Source organism: Mustela erminea, chromosome 14 (assembly GCF_009829155.1).
Source record: "Mustela erminea isolate mMusErm1 chromosome 14, mMusErm1.Pri, whole genome shotgun sequence".
Classification (NCBI taxonomy): domain Eukaryota; kingdom Metazoa; phylum Chordata; class Mammalia; order Carnivora; family Mustelidae; genus Mustela; species Mustela erminea.
Window position 1 is genome coordinate 30,462,321 of NC_045627.1, and position 19,461 is coordinate 30,481,781.

Below are 19,461 nucleotides of genomic sequence, written 5' to 3' on the forward strand. Positions count from 1 at the left end.
GCATCTATACAGTAAACATTACTCAGCAATAGAAAAAAACAAACGCTCAGGTGCCTAGGTGGCTCAGTTGGTTAAGCATCTGCCTTCGGCTCAGGTCATGATCCCAAAGTCCTGGGACTGAGCCCCAGCAGTGGGCTCCTTGCTTGGCAGGGAACCTGCTTCTCCCTCTCCCTCTGCCTGCCACTTCCCCTGCTTGTGCTCTGTCAAATAAATAAAATCTTGAAAAAAAAAAAATGGACTCTCAAGATTATCAAGCCATGAGGACATGAATGCATAAAAATACATACTGCTAAGTTAAAGAAGTTACTCTAAAAAGGCTTTATACAATCCAAACATATGAAGTTCTGAAAAAGGCAAAATTAAAGGGACAATAAAAAGATCAATGGTTGTCAGTGATTTGCTGGTGGGGGAGAACATATATTTGGAGCACAGGAGATTTTTCTGGACAATATAACAACTATATATGATACTATAATGGCTGACCAATAACACTATGCATTTGTGAAAACCCATAGAATTATGCAACACAAAGAGTAAACCATAATGTAAATTATGGACCTCAATTAATAATGACACATAAGTACTGCCTCATTAGTTGTAAGAAGTTAATAATAAGGGAAAACTGGAAGCATGATGAGGTATACAGAAATTCTATACTTTCCACCCAAGTCTGCTGTAAACTTAAAGCTTCTTTAAAAAAAAAAAAAAAAGCTTATTAATTTAAAAAAGAAAGTTTATTCTTTTCATAAAAATGAGCTATGATACTGCATGTAATGCACTCATTCAAAATAATCGAAAAACAAGTGTGTCAAAATGAGATTTTTAGTGCCACAAAAAGGTATGTACTTAGTACATATAGTAAGAGAAAAGAACTGAGGATGGAAAATAACCTCAGAGCAGGGATGCTCAGGTTTGGAATCTTAAGAGTTTTCTTTCTCTAAAGAGACTAGAATAAACTAAGTATCTACCTCAAAATGGGTGCTTGTCCTTAGTATATGTGTCCTTATTCAGACAGCAGATGTTCTAGTACCACAAAAAAATATTTGTTAGTTTTAATTTTATGATCGGTTGACTTAAATGTTTAAGTGCTACTGAAGTTTCAAGAATCCAGTGGCGGAAATTTTTTTCCCTAGTACTTTCTATAACACTTAATGCTGGCACTGTCTTCAGACTTGAGGTTGGTAGGAAAAATCATATATAATGGTCCAAATAAATACTGAGGTACTGAATAGTTGGTTGAAAGTATATAAGTATTAAAGAAGGTCTAAATACCTTTTAATACTATATACTGGTAGTATTTAACTAAATACTGGTAGAATTCTGACACTGAATAAAAAGCTATTTCATTCCGATAGCCTTTTTTATTTTTTTCAACTTACTAGTATTTAAAAATAATGCCTAGAATCTAATTTAAAGAGTCATATTTGTGTTGGCCTTACATTTCAGGGGATCTTGCATGCCAAGATTATTTTAAAATAGGACAGATTATTTATGGAATCTCCCCTTAGGTATATCCTAACACTTACAATTGATAGAATAGACCCACAGAAAGAGATGTGATCAAGTACTTCCATTTTTGGTTTTCAAATTTAATTATTTGACTATATCAAGAATTTATTCATTGAGAAATTCTTCTACAATCAATAGGAGATCAAAAGGGATCAAATAAAAAGATGAAATACTGTTTTAAAAAGAGAAAATTTTTCCCTTTATTAAAGTATTAATAGTTTCAATACTATAACTGAGCCTCCCAAGTTTTCTAAATTTCTCAACCATAGTGACTTTTCACCTCTTTTATACTTAATCGTCCTAGACCTTGTTATTCTCCAAAACTACTCCATATCAGAAATCTTTTTCTTTTCTTTTCTTTTTTTTAATCGAGGGAGGGATGGAGGGAGAGAGAATCTTAAGGGAAGGAGGGGGAATCTTAAGCAGGCTCCATGCCCAGTGTGGAGCCCCATACGGGGCTTGATCTTACAACCCTGAGATCATGAACTGAGCAAAATCAAAAGAGTTGGGTGCTTAACCAACTGAGCCACCCAGGAGCCCCATCTGAAATCTTTAACAATCTACTATTTCCTTTTGTCCCTACTTTCACATTTCCCTTGAGCATTCCATTTTCAATGTCCACCAACCATTCATTCAGCAAATACTGATAAGGATACCACTCAGTATCTGCAGTCCACCTCTCTTTCAACTCAACCTGAACCTTACATAGTCTCTTATCAGGGCTCAAATTTCCTGGCTTCAAGAAACACTTCAGAAGTCTGGTTCTCAAAAACAATTTTCTATCACTTGAACTCAGTCACTGGTCTCTTATCATTTTGCAATGCACTCAAGTGTCTACCAATGCATTTAGTAGTCTATATTGAAATTACTTGTATACTCTCAACTAAATAATGTCAGTTAATGGTACTGATTGACCCAATTTAGAAAATAAGGAATGAAGAACAGAACCGGCGTGGTCTCAAGTGATGAGGAACTGAATTCACTATTATAACTCTTCTAGAGTCATGTTTTTTGAGCCATGGTAATTTGGTTACCATTATGGTTTTATAAATTCCTTCAACTCTAAAGGTTAGTTACCTCATTGCAGATAAAAACTTGAGTTTAAAAATATGAGAAAAATACATGAATATCCCTTATCTCAAAATGAAACAAACAATCTATACCTTTGAGGCTGTATACATATTCTGATTAAATATACCTATAACCTTAAAAGAAATGAAAAATATATAAGGTTTTCTTTCTATTAGGGTGGCCCAGTAACCTAATTTGGTAAGAATGACCTCTGACTGAAGAAGCCGAGACTAAGTACGAGAATTCAGAAACCTGAGAGAGGTACTTTGATTCCTGGAGACTTGGGGTGGGAAGAGCATGTATAATGCTGCATGCTCTTGGTCCTAATCAAAACAGCTGGCAGTATTTTAAGATAATAAAAAATAGACAACATACGGAGAAATTTATCAAAATACATTAGCATGTGTATATGAGAATTGTTAAAATGCTGATAAAAGAAACTGAAGGTCCCAATACAGGACAGATACAGTTGTGTTCATTAATTGAAAGACTCAGTATTAAAAAGAAAATTCTTCCCTAAATTGATCTATAGACTCAATGCAATTCCAATCAAAATCCCTGTAGAATTTTTTCAGACTCTAAAATTTACATGGGAAGGGCACAAAAAATTTTTGAAAAGACAAAAATTTGGAGGACTCATATTGTTTGGTTTCAAGACTCACTATAAAGCTAAAGTAATATAGTAAATATATACTATAAAGTAATATAGTAAATATATACTATATTACTATAGTATGTTTGGTTTCAAGACTCACTCTAAAGCTAAAGTAATATAGTAAATATATACCATATTACTATAAAGTAATATAGTAAACAGTAATACAATATAGTAATATGGTATTGCCAAAAACCAGAGACACACAAATCAATACAAAAGAATGAAGTCCGGAAACAGCCATAAAACACAGGTAAATGATTTTTGACAAATGAACAAATCCAATTCAAAGGAGATATTCTTTTCAACAAATGCTGCTGGGATAATTGTACATTCAATCCATATTTCATACTATATACAAAAATTAGACCCAGTTTCAGACTTAAACACAGAAAATAAAACTTTTTTGAAGAACAAGTTCTTCCTGACTTTGGGTTAGGCAAAAAATTATTAGAAAGGACTTCAAAAGCACGGACCATGAAAGAAAAAAAATGTGATGAAATTAACTAGATGTCATCAAAATTTTAAAAAAAAATTGTGGAAGACTTTAAGAAAATGAAAGAATAGAACACAAACTATAATAAAACGTTTGAAAAAAGACGTATCCAGAATATATACTGTCAAAATTCAACAAAAAGAAAACTAATCAAAAACCATGGGATAAGATTTGAACAGATACTTCACCAAAGAAGATATACAGATGTCAGATAAGCACATGAAAAGATACTCGAAATTATTATTCGTTAGAGAAATGCCAAAAAAAAACCCATAATGAGATACCATTACATACCTAATAGAGTGGCTAAAATTTCAGTCATGTGAAATGAAAACTTACATTTACACAAAAATCTGAATATGAATGTATATAGCAGTTTTATTTTTAAAAGACAAAAGCTAGAAACAATACGAATAGGGAATGTATAAACACACTATCGTATACCCGTATAATGAAATACTTCTTGGCAATAAAAAGGAACCAATGATTGATACACGCAACAATATGGATAAATATCAAACACTTTTAGATAACAGAAAGAAACCTGACTCAAAAGGTTACATATAAATATTATATAATTCTATTCATATGACATTCAGTGAAAGTCAAAACAATAATGATTGGGGATTATTAGTTGTCCAGAGTTAAGAGTGGAAACGATTTAAAGGTTTGACTACAAAGGATTGATAGCAAAAAGAAATTTTGTGGCAAAATGATTGATTGCTCTACTGTTGTTCATTGTGGTAAGTTACGTTATTATGCATTTGTCCTCAGAACTACTGACCAAAAGCAGTTACATTAATATGCATTTGTCCTCAGAACTGACCAAAGAAAAGGTAAATTTTACTCTAGGGGCGCTTGGGTGGCTCAGTGGTTAAAGCCTCTGCCTTCGGCTCGGGTCGTGATCCTAGGGTCCTGGGATCGAGCCCCACATGGGGCTCTCTGCTCCGCAGGGAGCCTGCTTCCTCCTCTCTCTCTGCCTGCCTCTCTGCCTACTTGTGATCTCTGTCTGTCAAATAAAAAATAAAATCTTAAAAAAAAAAAAAAAAAAAACAAGCTGTAAGTAGAGACTTGAATTGACAAAGAAGCACAAATGATCATCATTAAAAAAACCAAGCCACTCCCTTCTCCTAAAGGCAGTTGATATAATAGCATTATACCTACTGGGATTATACTATAAAGACTTATACGCCTTTAGGAGTAAAGGATAAAAGAATGAGAAGGCAACTTCAAACATAGGCTATCTCCTAATATACTGGCAGGACAAAAATGTCTACAACTGTACATTATTATGGTACACGCTGATCCCAGGATTCTCTTTCCTTAAGAGAGAAGAAAAACCTCACTTAGGGAGTCTTCTGACATATCCATTTCCATACTTCTCTTTTTTTGCTTTTAAAAAGGAGGTAAGGGAGAGGAAAGATACATAAAAACACTGAAAAAATGTGTAAAAACACTGAAAACTGAGATTAAATATACCTGTACTATACATACTTCCCAAATGCCATGTAACTGTTAATGAAATAGCGTCTGTGATAAGAAAAAGCATTAATAGAAGAGCATACCCTGAAATCAAAAGGACATAAATCTTGGGCCCGGAAAGTTTACAATATGGAACCCTATTCATAAGCTTGCAATGTTTGGTTTCCAGAGAGCTCTTAGAACGTATATCCCAATTTTTCTAGGAGGAACTAATAATGGTGCCTTTTCGTATTAGGCACAAGGGGGCACTGGAACACAGAGTATTATGTCTTCCAGTACACCTCAGGACCTACCCTAGAACTGGGAGGGTTGTAGGAGAGGAACAGCTAGTATGCATATTGTATCTTCATTTCATAAAATTTTTTTTAGTAGAAGAAAGATTTTATAAGACTGGATTTAAATGTATGCACTTTTCCAGCAAATTCATGGAATGAATTTTTCCTTCTATCAGAAGTATTAGTAAGAATTGCTTTGATTTCTTAGTTCTTATAGGTCAGCTATAATTCCTGAATTTAATAAATTACCACAACAAACTACTTCAAATGAAAATCACTATTATTTACTGATGTCATCTTTTAATCTATGGCTCTACCACAATAAAGTGAAAGTTACGATGTAAGTTCATAAATAATTCTTCAACTATTTAGTATGCTACATTAATGCCTCTAATTTTATATACAGGCATACATTATTTTATATATTTCACAGATATTGCCTTTTTTTTTTTTTTAAACTAAGTGAAGGTTTGTGGAATCCTGAGTGGAACAAGTCTAGTGATGTCATTTTTCCAACAGCACTTGCTCACTTCAGGTCTCTGTCACATTTTGGTAATTCGTGGAATATTTCTAATTTTTTCATTTTATTACATTTGTTAGGGTGATCTGTGATGTGACCTTTGATGTTACTAGCGTTAATAGTTTTGGGGTACTACAAACCACACCATATAAAACTAAGAACATAATTGATAAATGTTGTGTAGGTTCTGACTGCTCTACCATCCCAGCCATTTTCCTATTTCTCTCCCTCTCCTCAGGTCTCCCTAATTCCCTGAGATACAATAATATTGAAATTAGGCCAGTCAATAACACTACAATGGCCTCTAAGTTTTTAAGTGAAAAGATGTCCCTCACTTCTCACTTTAAATCAAAAACCTGAAGTGATAAAGCTTAGCTAGAAAGGCATGCCAAAAGCCAACACAGGCCAAAAGCTAGACCTCTTATACCAGTTAGCCAAGTTGCAAATGCAAAGGAAAAATCCCTGAAGGAAATTAAAAGTGCTACTCCAATGAACACATGAATAGTAACAAAGAAAAACCTCTTTAATTGCAGATATGAAGAAAGTTGTATTGGTCTGAATAGAAGATCAAACCATCTACAACATTCCCTGAAGCCAAAGCCAGATTAATCCAGAGCAAAGCCCTAACTCTCTTCAATTCTATTTAAGGACAAAGTAAACAGAAAACCTTCCAAAAAGAATTCACCATTCTAGATGCCATTACGAACACTTGTAATTTATGGGAAGAGGTCAAAACATCAACATTAACAGGAGTTCAAAAGAAATTGATCCCAACCCTTGACTTTGAAGAGTTCGAGACTTCAGCAGAAGTAACTGCAGATGTGGTGGAAACAAGAAAAGAACTAGGAAAGAAGCCTGAAGATAGGACTGAATTGTTGCTATCTCATGATAAAACTGAATGAATGAGGCGTTGCTTCTTATAGATGAACAACAACAACAAAAAAAGTGGTTTCTTGAAATGGAATCTACTCCTGATGAAGATGCTGTAAAGACTTGAAATGACAACAGAAGATTTAGAATATTAATAAACTCAGTTGATAAAGTAGCAACTGGGTTTGAGAGAACGGACTCCAACTCCAAAAGGAGTTCTACTATGAGTAAAATGTTATCAACATTACATGCTAGAGAAATTCTTCTTGAAAGAGTCAACTGATGTAGCAAACTTCACTATCTTACTTTAAGAAAGTGCCACAGTCACCCAACCTTCAGAAACCACCATTCTATTGATCAGTCAGCAGTTATCACCAATGAGGCAAGACCCTCTACTAGCAAAAAGATTATAGCTAGCTGAAAGCTCAGATGATGGTTAGCATTTTTTTTAGTGATAAGGCAAGTACATTGTTTATTTTAGATATAGTGCTATTACAGACTTAATAAACTATAGTGTAAATTAACTTTTATATGCACTGGAAAGCCAAAAAATTCATTTGGCTCACTTTATTGCACTATTTACTCTATTGTAATGATCCAGAATTGATTCCACAGTATCTCTGAGGTATGCCTGTATATGTAATGCTATTTTGAAAAATCTAATTTTTTTTGTAGAGACAATAACATAATGGGATTCCCATGCCCATTACCCACCTTTAACAATTTTTATCTCATGGTCAATCTTGTTTCAACTAAAAAAAAGATAAATTATTTCTGCAAAATTATCCATTATCAGTCAGTATTCAAGTTTCCCAGCATAGACTTTTTTCCTTTTCAGTTTGTTCAAATTAAGATATAAATAAGTTCCATTTATTGCTAGTCATTGACATGAAACTTACATCTCTTTTTATCTTTAAGGTTTTACCTCTTTTCCTCCTGCAATGTCTTTGTTAAAGAAATGAAGTCACTTGTTCCATGCAGACTTCAAATACCTATATTTTGCTGACTATACCCCTGAGACATTTTTTAATTCCTCTTGTCCTCGTTTTAATTTTCTGTAACTGTTGAATTTAGAGTTTTAATCAAATTCTGAATTCATAGAGAAGCCAACCTCATATGCAGTACTGGGTTTCAGCAAGGGGCATATGCATATCGCCTTCTATCTGTGGTAATAGCAGCCACCAATGAGTGACAACTAAATGGAGTATTTCACTGAGAGCTGCAAAGAATGCAGAGAAGACATGCAAAGAAAGCAAAGAATGACATTCTAATTTTATTATGCCTTCATTATTTACTATATCTATGATATGTCTAGTAAGTGAAAATTCTCATTAATCTTTGGTTTCCAAGAAGTACCTTGAACAGAAAAGGAAGAATACTTGGTTTTTATTAGTTTTTTCTTTTCAGCGTAACAGAATTCATTGTTTATGCACCACACCCAGTGCTCCATGCAATATGTACCCTTCATAATACCCACCACCTGGCTCCCATAACCTCCCACCCCCCCGCCCCTTCAAAACCCTCAGGTTGTTTTTCAGAGTCCATAGTCTCTCATGGTTCACCTCCCCTTCCAATCTCCCTCAACTCCCTTCTCCTCTCCATCTCCCCATGTCCTCCATGTTATTTGTTATGCTCCACTAATAAGTGAAACCATATGATAATTGACTCTCTCTGCTTGACTTATTTCACTCAGCATAATCTATTCCAGTCCCGTCCATGTTGATACAAAAGGTGGGTATTCAACCTTTCTGATGGAGGCATAATACTCCATAGTGTATACGGACCACATCTTCCTTATCCATTCGTCCGTTGAAGGGAATCTTGGTTCTTTCCACAGTTTGGTGACCGTGGCCATTGCTGCTATAAACATTGGGGTACAGATGGCCCTTCTTTTCACTACATCTGTATCTTTGGGGTAAATACCCAGTAGTGCAATTGCAGGGTCATAGGGAAGCTCTATTTTTAATTTCTTAAGGAATCTCCACACTGTTCTCCAAAGTTGCTGTACCAACTTGCATTCCCACCAGCAGTATTAGTTTTTTAAATAATGGGTTAGTATTTTAACCTCCCGGAATGGTAAAAAATGGTAATGTGTTTTTTAGGCGAGGGATCATTATAAACTCTCAGATTTAAGTAAATGTAGCATGCTTCAAATTACTGTAGTTGTTCATTTCTATTCTTTTTCTGTTTATCTGTTTTATTTATTATTTTAATTTATTTGTCAGAGATTTTATTTATTTGTCAGAGAGCGAGAGAGCACAAGCAGGTAGAATGGCAGGCAGAGGTAGAGAGAGAAGGAGGCTCCCAATTCGGGACTTGATCCCAGGACCCTGGGATCATGACCTGAGCCAAAGGCAGCTGCTTAACCCACTGAGCCACCCAGGCATCCCTGTTTATTTCTATTATTGTCAAATTTTTCCATCTTTGGCCAGTGAGCGCCTCTTTAATTAGTTTCTGAGTCTTTTAGACAGAGCTTGGTAGTCTTTAATAGCTTTCCCACTTCTGATATAACAAAATATCCGAGGATCATCTTGTCCATCTCCTGTCCCCGAACTGAAATTAACCATATATCCAAGGAACTTTAGTACTTTTCATTCAATGGGAAACAGCTTCCACAGACAACAGTCTGGGTTCTAAGGAATGCTCATTTCACCTTTTATTGTGGTAAGAGTTAGTGTAATTTTATACTGATACATCCAAATAAAATTCTATTTAAAATTTTGATCCTATATTTCTATTTCTCTCTTTTCCCAACCTGTATGTGATTCCTGTTACACAATGTCACCAAATAATTAAAATCATTTGCCTTATGGCACAATATATATACAACAATTTGGGAATAATAACAACACTATGATTAATGAAAACCATTTAAAGTTTTTATATTGTTCTTCTGTCCTCAGGGTATAATCTACCCAGCATGTATAATCAAATTATTGTGTTTTAAAGTCACTTAAAATAGTTTCTTCCTATAATTATACCACTTAGGCTTCCTTCTTTGTCTCATTTTGCTTTCACTTTTTTGTTTCATTTTTGCTTTCACTTGCACATTTTGCTTTCACTTGTTTTTTAAATAATTAAAACTTATTTTAGAGTTATGTAGAACATTTACATGGTTTAAACATCACACCTAGAAAAGGTATATTTGCAGAACTCTAGCTATTCCTTCTATTTCCTGTTCCCTATAGTGGAACAGTTTTTGTTTTTTTTTTTTAATTAATTCCTAAATTAAAAAAAATAAAGTTAGAAATGTATATACATGTAAATATATTTAAACAGTAACATAGTTATTAGTTTTACTGCACAATAATATAAATTGTCTGTCAAATTTGCTTTTACACCCATATAATACTCCACGGGATAATAATAAATATTGTATGCAGTGAAAACCCTACTAATGAATACTTGTGTCCTTTCAGTCTTTTGCTATTACAAACAGAGCTACAGTGAATGTAGACGTGTACATATGTCATTTTGTATTTATGCCACCCTATATTTGGGATAAATTTCTAGGAGTGAGATCTACTGATCAAAGAGTAGATGAATATTTAATTTAGCTAGATAATGCCAAATTTCCCAATACACGAGGTTGTACTACTTTGTATTCCAATAGACAAGGTCTGAGAAAGTGCCTATTTTCCACAGTCTGACCAAATGGGTATGTTGCAATTTGAAAGGAGAGGGGAAGTGAGGAAGAACCGGACAGGTGAAAATTATTACCTCAGTACCATTTTGTTCACCTTTTCCCTTTTACAGGCTATTTCATTGATCTACTCTTTGTTGTGCAGGGAGGGGCAAAGGGCAAGGCCACCCCCCAGTGTGGAGCCCAACACAGGGCTTGATCTCATGACCCAGAGATCATGTTCCAAGCCACAATCAAGAGCTGGATGCTTAACCAATTGAAACACCCAAAAGACCCACACTGATCTACTCTTCTCTTTTTTCCTGCCATATTCATAGCTGGGTTTTATTTGCCCTTATTTTTCTCTCTTAAGGTAAATCCCTGGGTCATTGGTTATATTTTCCATCATTTCTAATATAAGCACTTAAAGATAATAAATTTCTCTCTAAACCCTGAAGATGCATCTATACATTCTGTTATGTGCATTATATCATTCAGTTTGAAATGACATCTAATTTCCCTTGTGATTTCTTCTTTGACCCACAAATTGTGGGTATCGTCTAATAACCAAACATTCGAATGACATCATACTGTTATTATTCTAGTTTAATTCCACCATGATCCAAGTCCAACACTCTTGTGTTACTTCCATCCTTTTAAATTTATTTAGAATTATTTCATGATCCAGCATATGGTCTCTTTTGATAAATATATCATGTGCACTTGAAAAGAAACTGTATTATTGCAGCATGAAGTGCAGTGATCCAAAAATATCAATTAAATCAAGATGAATGAAAATGTCAAATCTTTAATGTCTTTGCTAGCTTTTTATGTAGTTATTCTATCAACTGCTATAGGAAAGATATTAAAATTTTCCAACTATGACTGCAAAACTGCCTATATTTAAGTTCTACAATTCTATAAAATTTTACTTGAGGTATTTTGAAGCTATGCTATCAGGTACACAACTATTTGTCACTGTTATGTCAGAATTGTGACCAAGAGATAGTACATATATATGACAAGAAATAGGAACTATATTAATCCTTGTTCTAAGTCCATTTCTTAGGAGATTCAATCCAAAAAAATGAGTCATTGCTATTTACTAGTTGCAATGAATAATATCAGTATGACACAGTTCTTATTTCCAAAGAGGCCTACAATCATATTTCAAAAGCACTGCCATAAACATCTAAGTAGCAAGCCTTATAAGAATACCACAGTATAACTTCTTAAATTTAAGAAGCTTATATAGTACATGTATGTACACTCCTTTCGGTTCATTTTTAACAACTAAATCCTCTCAACTCACCCGAAGTAGATACTAAGTATATCTTATAGCTGAGAAATGTAAAACCCAGAAAGATTAAGTGATTCATTCAACATTACACAGTTAACATTTGGCAGAGCTAGAACTCAAACCTGAGTCTACTTTTGTAATATCACACATAGCTCCAAGAAAGAAAAGAATATTCAACAATGTGAATTGGAGACCAAAAAGTAAAAATTACAATTCTAATTATATAAATATGGATAATTCCAATAAGAAATAGGAGGAGATATTACCTATGAAAGTATGAACTCTACTAGTAAAAGTCATATCAATCTTATTTCTCAGGGCCTGATATACTTTGGGAACTTAATAAATGTCAGTGGACTGAATAAATGAAGTTGATGAGTGAGTGAAACAATATGGCTACTGTAGTTTTCTGATGTCAGATTTTAAAAGGACATATATAAATAATGGAAGGAGGGAAATGTAACTAAGAATATTTATGAATTAATATCAAAAACCATATTTATTTATAATATTGTCAGAATAGAATAAATGTTATCAGTGGTACAAAGAAAAACCAAACAGGCCTATTGGTTGTATAAATGTAAGAGGACGAACTAAGAAGAAACAAGAATACTGCATGGGAAAGATGATGTAATGTTAACAGATGCAGAGAGAATAAAGAACTACTCACACCTCCTCTTTTGCATCCATCTTCTCCACCAAGGAGAATTGAGTAGAAAACTGGAAAAGGTAGAAGAAACATAGTTAAAAAGTAAATGAAGTTGAAATGAGAAAAGAAGACAGTAAGAGAATACCTAGCTAACTTTTTAAATTAGTCTTTGTCTACAGAACCTAAATAATCATAGGTCTGAATTAGACATGCAGTTCTAATGTGTATAATCTGCAAAACATCATAAGAAAATAATTCCTAAAATGCACTGACTTGGGAAATGGAGAAACATTTTTTTCTAAGAAAATCGTGTATCAAACAAAGACTCTTTGAGTTGAAAAGGCTCTTGACAATCCATTAATGTTGATCTATATCCAAAGTACAAAAATTATTACTTGCAAGTTGGCTTGTAAGCACTAAAAAAAGGAAAAAAGGTTATACCAAGAGCAAATTTTATTTCACAATGATCTTAAGTTTTTTCTTTATCAATAAATTTCTTCTTTTTAGGGAGGCTAGTGTAACTAATACACTAGATTTTTAAAATTCTAATATTGTAGGGAAAGATATTGAACATACTTTGAAGAATAAACTAAAAACTACATAAGGTCATTAATAATATAGGATAACTTGGTACTCATAGCTGGACTGAAAAAAAACATACAACTTACAGTATTAACCAAGAACTAAAGAAAAGTGATTGAATGTCTTCAAAAGTAATCCATGGGAAAATATATTATATGTTTATAAAAAATAAAAAAAATTAAAAAAAAAAGTAATCCACGGTGCTCGAACTTCATACTTTAGTCAAGATACTCAGCTGGCTCAACAGGATGCAAAGTTAATAATAATTAACATGATGGATGATAAAATGAAGATTCCAATAAATTTCAACAGACTAGAAAAATAAGCAGAATCAACTAATATTAAAATGACTTCAAGAGCAGTGCTGACTTCATGAAATAAAAGGTTAAGCTAAAGTTAGAATTTAGGAAAGCTGATAAACACTCCAATTTACAACACAGAAGCCCACAACAGTTCTTTATGTCTTTTTATGGTTTTGTTTTGTTTTTTCTTGAGAGAGAATCTGAAGGAGGCTCCATGCCCACCCTGAGATCATGACCTGAGCCAAAATCAAGAGTCAGATGACTAACGCAACTCAGCCACCTAAGCGCCCCGGAAGCCCACAATGGTTTAATATTGGTTGAGAACTAATAAGAAGAATGATACTAGTCTGGTTAAGGTGCAGCTAGACACCCAGCTTGATCTAGCCTAGCAACTGCCTCCTCTTTCACTTTGTAGAAGCGGAGGTTTTCTCCCCCTAGAAAAGGTTATTGAAGGGTGTATGAATAAGGGAGTGTACTAAAGCAGACTGAAGACAGAGACTGCTACTAAAAGAGGAAAATCAAGCGAAAGTTATATAACAAAATATGCTGAGAACCAAACCTCTCCCAAAATGCCTAGTTTTGTTCCTTTACTTCAATGGGTATAAACTTTGAAAGGGAAAAGATTGGCAGATACCTCTGGGAAACCTTATCAGTTTAAACACACCTAAATACAGACATTAGATATTCCCTAAAAAAGCAGCCTGATCCATTGGGGAGGTATGTGCTATGTAAGAAATAATAAATAAAGTTTAAAAAAAATAAAAAAGCCTGATCTCCAGACAGTTAAAAGTATAGTCAACAAATCCTGCCCCTGTTGCTCAGAGCTCCCAGTATATTTTAAAGTGTTAAAGCTATTAAATCTGAGTAGTCAGAATCATCATATATTTCATGTGAGGAAAATATCAAATTTAAAACACAGAGACTAAATTACACATGGAGAAATAAAGTGACTGAAAGACAAGAAGACTCTGAAAGGAGAAGAAAGCCAAAACAAAACAAAACAAAACAAAAAAACAAAAAGAAAAACAACAACCCCCCCATAAAACCCTAATATTAATATTCTCAATAAATTTAACAATCAAAATACAGAAATAGGTAGCTATCAAAAAATAAGTTTGCTAGAAAACAAAAACACTTTAGGAAATTAAACTATGATAGAAATGAAAAAACTCGACAGAAGATTTAGAATATAAAGTTGTAAAAATTTTCCCACTAACTACAACAAAAAAATATGGGAGAAAAAAATATTGTAGAAAGAGGACCCGTGTGGTCCTATACCACAAAACAAAGTTCTGGTAAAGAGAAAAAAAAAAACCCAAGAGGGAACTAAAGAAATAATTCAAGCAAATTTCCCAGAACTGAAAATCAAAGTTCCCAGACTGAAAAGCAACTCCTAAAAAGCAATAAGCATTCAGATGAAGAGATTCCTATCTAGGAATGTCATGAACTTCCAAAGCACAAACAAAAGAGAAGATCCCACATGCTTCTTTCATATGGAAGATTAAAAAGCAGAACTGCACAACTTGTTAAAAGCAACACCAGAATCAGGAAGACATTAGATCAATGCTTTCAAAATTCTGAGGAAAAATCATTTCCAATCTCTTAATTCAGAATTCTATATACAATCAGATATGGGTCAAGTTTCAGATTAAATACAGATCCTTTAAAGGCACCTGGCGCAGAGAAGGGAGAGAAACAGGCTATCATACTCAGGAGCCTGCATGCGGTAAGGCAAACCCCCTTAACAGCTGGCTTTAAAATGCAGAGGGGCCGAATTTCCTTAGTTCTAAAAATCAGTGGGACTTAAAGCCTGGAATTTAAAAAACTAAGCAGCCCAGTTCTTAGGAAGCATGAAGGGCAACAGGAAGGTGAGTACCTGCCTTTAAAAAGACAGCACAATAACCACAGAGTGTGTAGAAGCAGCAGGTTGAAAAATGCCCAGGGTATATGAGAGGAAGAGTGCTTTACTAATCTGAGAGCTTGTCCCAAAGGGGCAGAGATCACCGGGAGACTCCTGCAGGAACAAAGGAGCTGGCAGGCACCATTTCCCTCCCCTGCCTACCAGCATAAACACACAGCCACCCAAAGGAACCAGCACAACACCAACATTCAACTACTTAACTCTTACACCAAGCCCCGCCCCCCAGATTTGGTGGATTCGCCTTTTACAGTCACACTTGCCTGAGTCCTGGAGCTGCAGATCCCTCACCTGTAAGCTCAAACCAAACCTTCCCAACATAGCATCTCCTGACCCTTGCGGGATCTCAGTCTCGTGGTGGAGGACCCCTTGGAAGGAAGACCTGCACATACCCAGTTAAAACTGCATTCCCCGCCCACCAATTTTTGTGGCTCCTCCCAGGCTAGCCTTTGCCCAAACAGAAAATCAACAAGTAAACAACGGCTTTGAATGACACACTAGACCAGATGAATTTAACAGATATATTCAAAACATTCCATCCTGAAACAGCAGAATATGCATTCTTTTCAAGTGTACCTAGAACATTCTCCAGAAGAGATCATTAGGCCACACAAGATTCGACAAATTCAAAAAGATCAAAGTCATACCATGCATGTTTTCTGACCACAATGCTATGAAACTGAAAGTCAACCACCAAAACAAACAAACAAACAAAAAAAACCCTGGAAAGAGCACAAACACCTAGAGGTTAAATAACAATGAATGGGTCAACCAAGAAATAAAAAAAGTCATAAAAGATTACATGGAAAGAAAAGAAATGAAACACAACAGTCCAAAATCTTTGGAATGAGGCAAAAGCAGTTCTAAGAGGGAAGTTTATAGCAATACAGGCCTACCTCAAGAAGCACGAAAAATCTCCAATAAACAACCTAACTTTACAGGTAAGGGAGCTAAGAAAAAGAACAAACTAAATGTAAGCCCAGCAGAAGGAAGGACATAATAAAGATCAGAGCACAAATAAATAATATAGAAACTTAAAAAAACATAATAGAACAGATCAATAAAACTAGGAGCTGATTCTTTAAAACATGAACAAAACTGATAAACCTCTAGCCAGAATCATCAGAGAAAAAGAGACAGGATTCAACAAAACAAAATCAGAAATGAAAGGGGAGAAATAACAACTGAAACCACAAAATTACAAATTATAGAATAATGTGAAATTGTATATGCCAACCAACCAGAAAACCTATTAGAAATGGATAAACTCGGGGCGCCTGGGTGACTCAGTGGGTTGAGGCCTCTCTGCCTTTGGCTCAGGTCATGATCCTAGGGTCCTGGGATCAAGCCCCAAATCAGGCTCTCTGTTCAGCAGGGAGCCTACTTCCCTTCCTCTCTCTCTGCCTGCCTCTCTGCCTACTTGTGATCACTATCAAATCAATCAATCAATCTTTTAAAAAAAAAAAAAGAAAGAAAGAAGTGGATAAACTCCTAGAAACAAAACCTACCAAAACTCAATCAGGAAGAAACAGAAAATTTGAACAGATTTATTACCAGCAATAAAATTGAATCAGTAATCAAAAACTTCCAACAAACAAAAGTCTAGGACCAAAGGTCTTCCCAGGTGAATGCTACAAAACACTTTTTTTTTTTTAAATTTTTATTTATTTATTGAGAGAGAGTGAAAGAGAGAGAGAGAGATCAGGAGCAGGGGGAAGAAAAGCAGGAGAAGCAGACACCCCGCTAAGCAGGAAGCCCAACACCCAGGACTCATCCAAGGAACCCCCGGATCATGACCTGAGCTGAAGGCAGTCACTCAACTGACTGAGCTACCTAGGTGCCCTAAATGCTACCAAGTATTTAAAAAGACTTAATACCTATTCTTCTCAAACTATTACAAAAACTAGAAGAGGAAGGAAAACTTCCAATTTTCATTCTACAAAGTCAGCCATTACCCTGATACAAAAACCAGATAAAGATACCACAAAAAGAGAACTACAGTCAGTATATCTGATGAACATAGATACAAAAATCCTCAACAAAATATCAGCAAACCAAATCTAACGATACATTTAAAAAAATCATTCTGAGGGGTACCTGGCTGGTTCACTCAGTAGTGCATGTGACTCTTGATCTCGGGGTTATGGGTTTGAGCCCCATGTTGGGTATATAATTTACTTAAAAATAAAATATAAAATCTAAAAAAGAAGGGATGGAGGGAAGGAAAATCATTCACCATAATCAGTGGGATTTATTCCTGGGATGCAAGAGTGGTTCAAGATGAGAAAGTCAGGGGCACCTGGGTGGCTCAGTGGGTTAAGCTGATGCCTTGGGCTCAGGTCACAATCCCAGGGTCTCTCTGGGAGCTGAACTCTCTGCTCAGCGGGGACCCTGCTCCCCACCCCCCTGCTTCCCTCTCTGCCTACTTGTGATCTCTGACAAATAAATAAATAAAATCTCAATGGGGGAAAAAATACTCAATGGGGAAAAAATAAGGTCTTTTCTCCTAAGATCAGGAACAAGAAAAAGATGTCCATTCTCTCCACTTTTATTCAACACGGTACTAGAAATCCTAGCCACAGCAATCAGATGAGAAAAAGGAATGAAAGGCATCTGAACTGGTAAGGAAGAAGTCAAACTTTCACAATTTGCAGGTGATATGATACTATATATAGCAAACCCTAAAGACTCCGACCAAAAAAAAAAAAAAAAAAACCTACTAGAACTGAGAAATGAATTCAGTAAGATCAGAGGATACAAAATGAATGTACAGAAATACACTGAATTTTTATATAGTAATAATGAAGCACTATTAATAAAACACCTAGGAATATATTTAACCAAAGAGGTGAAAAGACCTATACTCTGAAAACTATAAAACACTGATGAAAGACACTGAAGACCACACAACGAACAAATATTCTGTGCTCATGGACTGGAAGAACAAGTATTGTTAAAATGTCCATACTACCCAGGGGCACCTGGGTGGCGCAGTTGGTTAAGCACATGATGCTGGGCTCAGACCATGATCTCAGGGTCCTGGTCCTTCGTACCAAACCCTACAGTGGGCTCCATGCTTTGCACAGAGTCTACTTGAGATTCTCTCTTACTCTCCCTCTGCTTCTCCCACTCATGCTCAGTCTCTAAAATAAAGGAATAGATCTTTAAAAAAAAAAAAAAAGTCCTTACTACCCAAAACAATCTGTGGATTTAATGTAATCCCTATCAAAATATCAACAGCATTTTCCACAGAACTAGAACTATCCTAAAATTTGTATGGAACCACAAAAGACCCCAAATAGCCAAAGCAATCTTGAAAAAGAAAAAGCTGCAGTATCACAATTCCAGACTTCACATTCTATTACAAAGCTGTAGTAATCAAAATAGTATGGTATTGGCACAAAAACAGAGAGATAAATAGGATAGAAAAGAAAGCCCAGAAATAAACCGAAACTTACATACATGGTCAATTCATCTTCAACAAAGGAGATAAGAGTACACATGGGAAAAACAGTCTCCTCAACAAATGATTTTGGGAAAACTGGACAGCTACATGCAAAAGAATGAAACTGGACTGCTTTCTTATACCATACACAAAAATAAACTCAAAATGAATTAAGGACTTAAATATGAGACCCAAAACCAAAAATATCCAAGAAGAGAGCAGAGGCAATAATTTTTCTTACATTGGCAAAAACATCATTTCTAGGGGCGCCTGGGTGGCTCAGTGGGTTAAAGCCTCTGCCTTTGGCTCCGGTCATGATCCCAGGGTCCTGGGATCAAGCCCCACATCCGTCTCTCTGCTCAGCGGGGAGCCTGTTCCTCCTCTCTCTCTGCCTGCCTCTCTGCCTACTTGTGATCTCTGTCTGTCAAATAAAAAAATAAATAAATAAAACTGTTTAAATTAAAAAAAATAAATAAATCTTTCTAGATATGTCTCCTGAGGCAAGGGAAACAAAAGCAAAAATAAACTACTGAGAAGAGCCTGTTTCAGCTGGAAGAGTATGCGGCTCTTGATCTCATGATTCGGAGTTTGAGCCGCACATTGGGTACAGAAGTTACTTGAAAAAACAAATAAACTTTAAAAAAATAAACTGTTGGGACTACAAAAAAAAACCGAAAAATCTTCTGCATAGCAAAGGAAACAACTAACAAAACTAAAAGACAACCTATTGAATGGGAAAAAATATTTGCAAATGACATATTCAAT

At 35.1% G+C, this 19,461-nt stretch overlaps 1 protein-coding gene across 4 annotated transcripts in view; it reads right to left on the reverse strand.

The window, feature by feature from the left end:
- JMJD1C (jumonji domain containing 1C) overlaps window positions 1–19,461 on the reverse strand; it is a 320,851-nt gene that overhangs the window by 197,271 nt on the left and 104,119 nt on the right. For 2 of the 4 annotated variants that reach the window (XM_032314092.1, XM_032314096.1), the window contains exon 2: window positions 12,473–12,520. The exons of the other annotated variants lie outside the window; for them this stretch is intronic. In XM_032314092.1, the coding sequence (XP_032169983.1) occupies window positions 12,473–12,520 (48 nt within the window). The remainder of the gene's footprint in view (window positions 1–12,472; window positions 12,521–19,461) is intronic. 4 annotated transcript variants of the gene reach the window in all.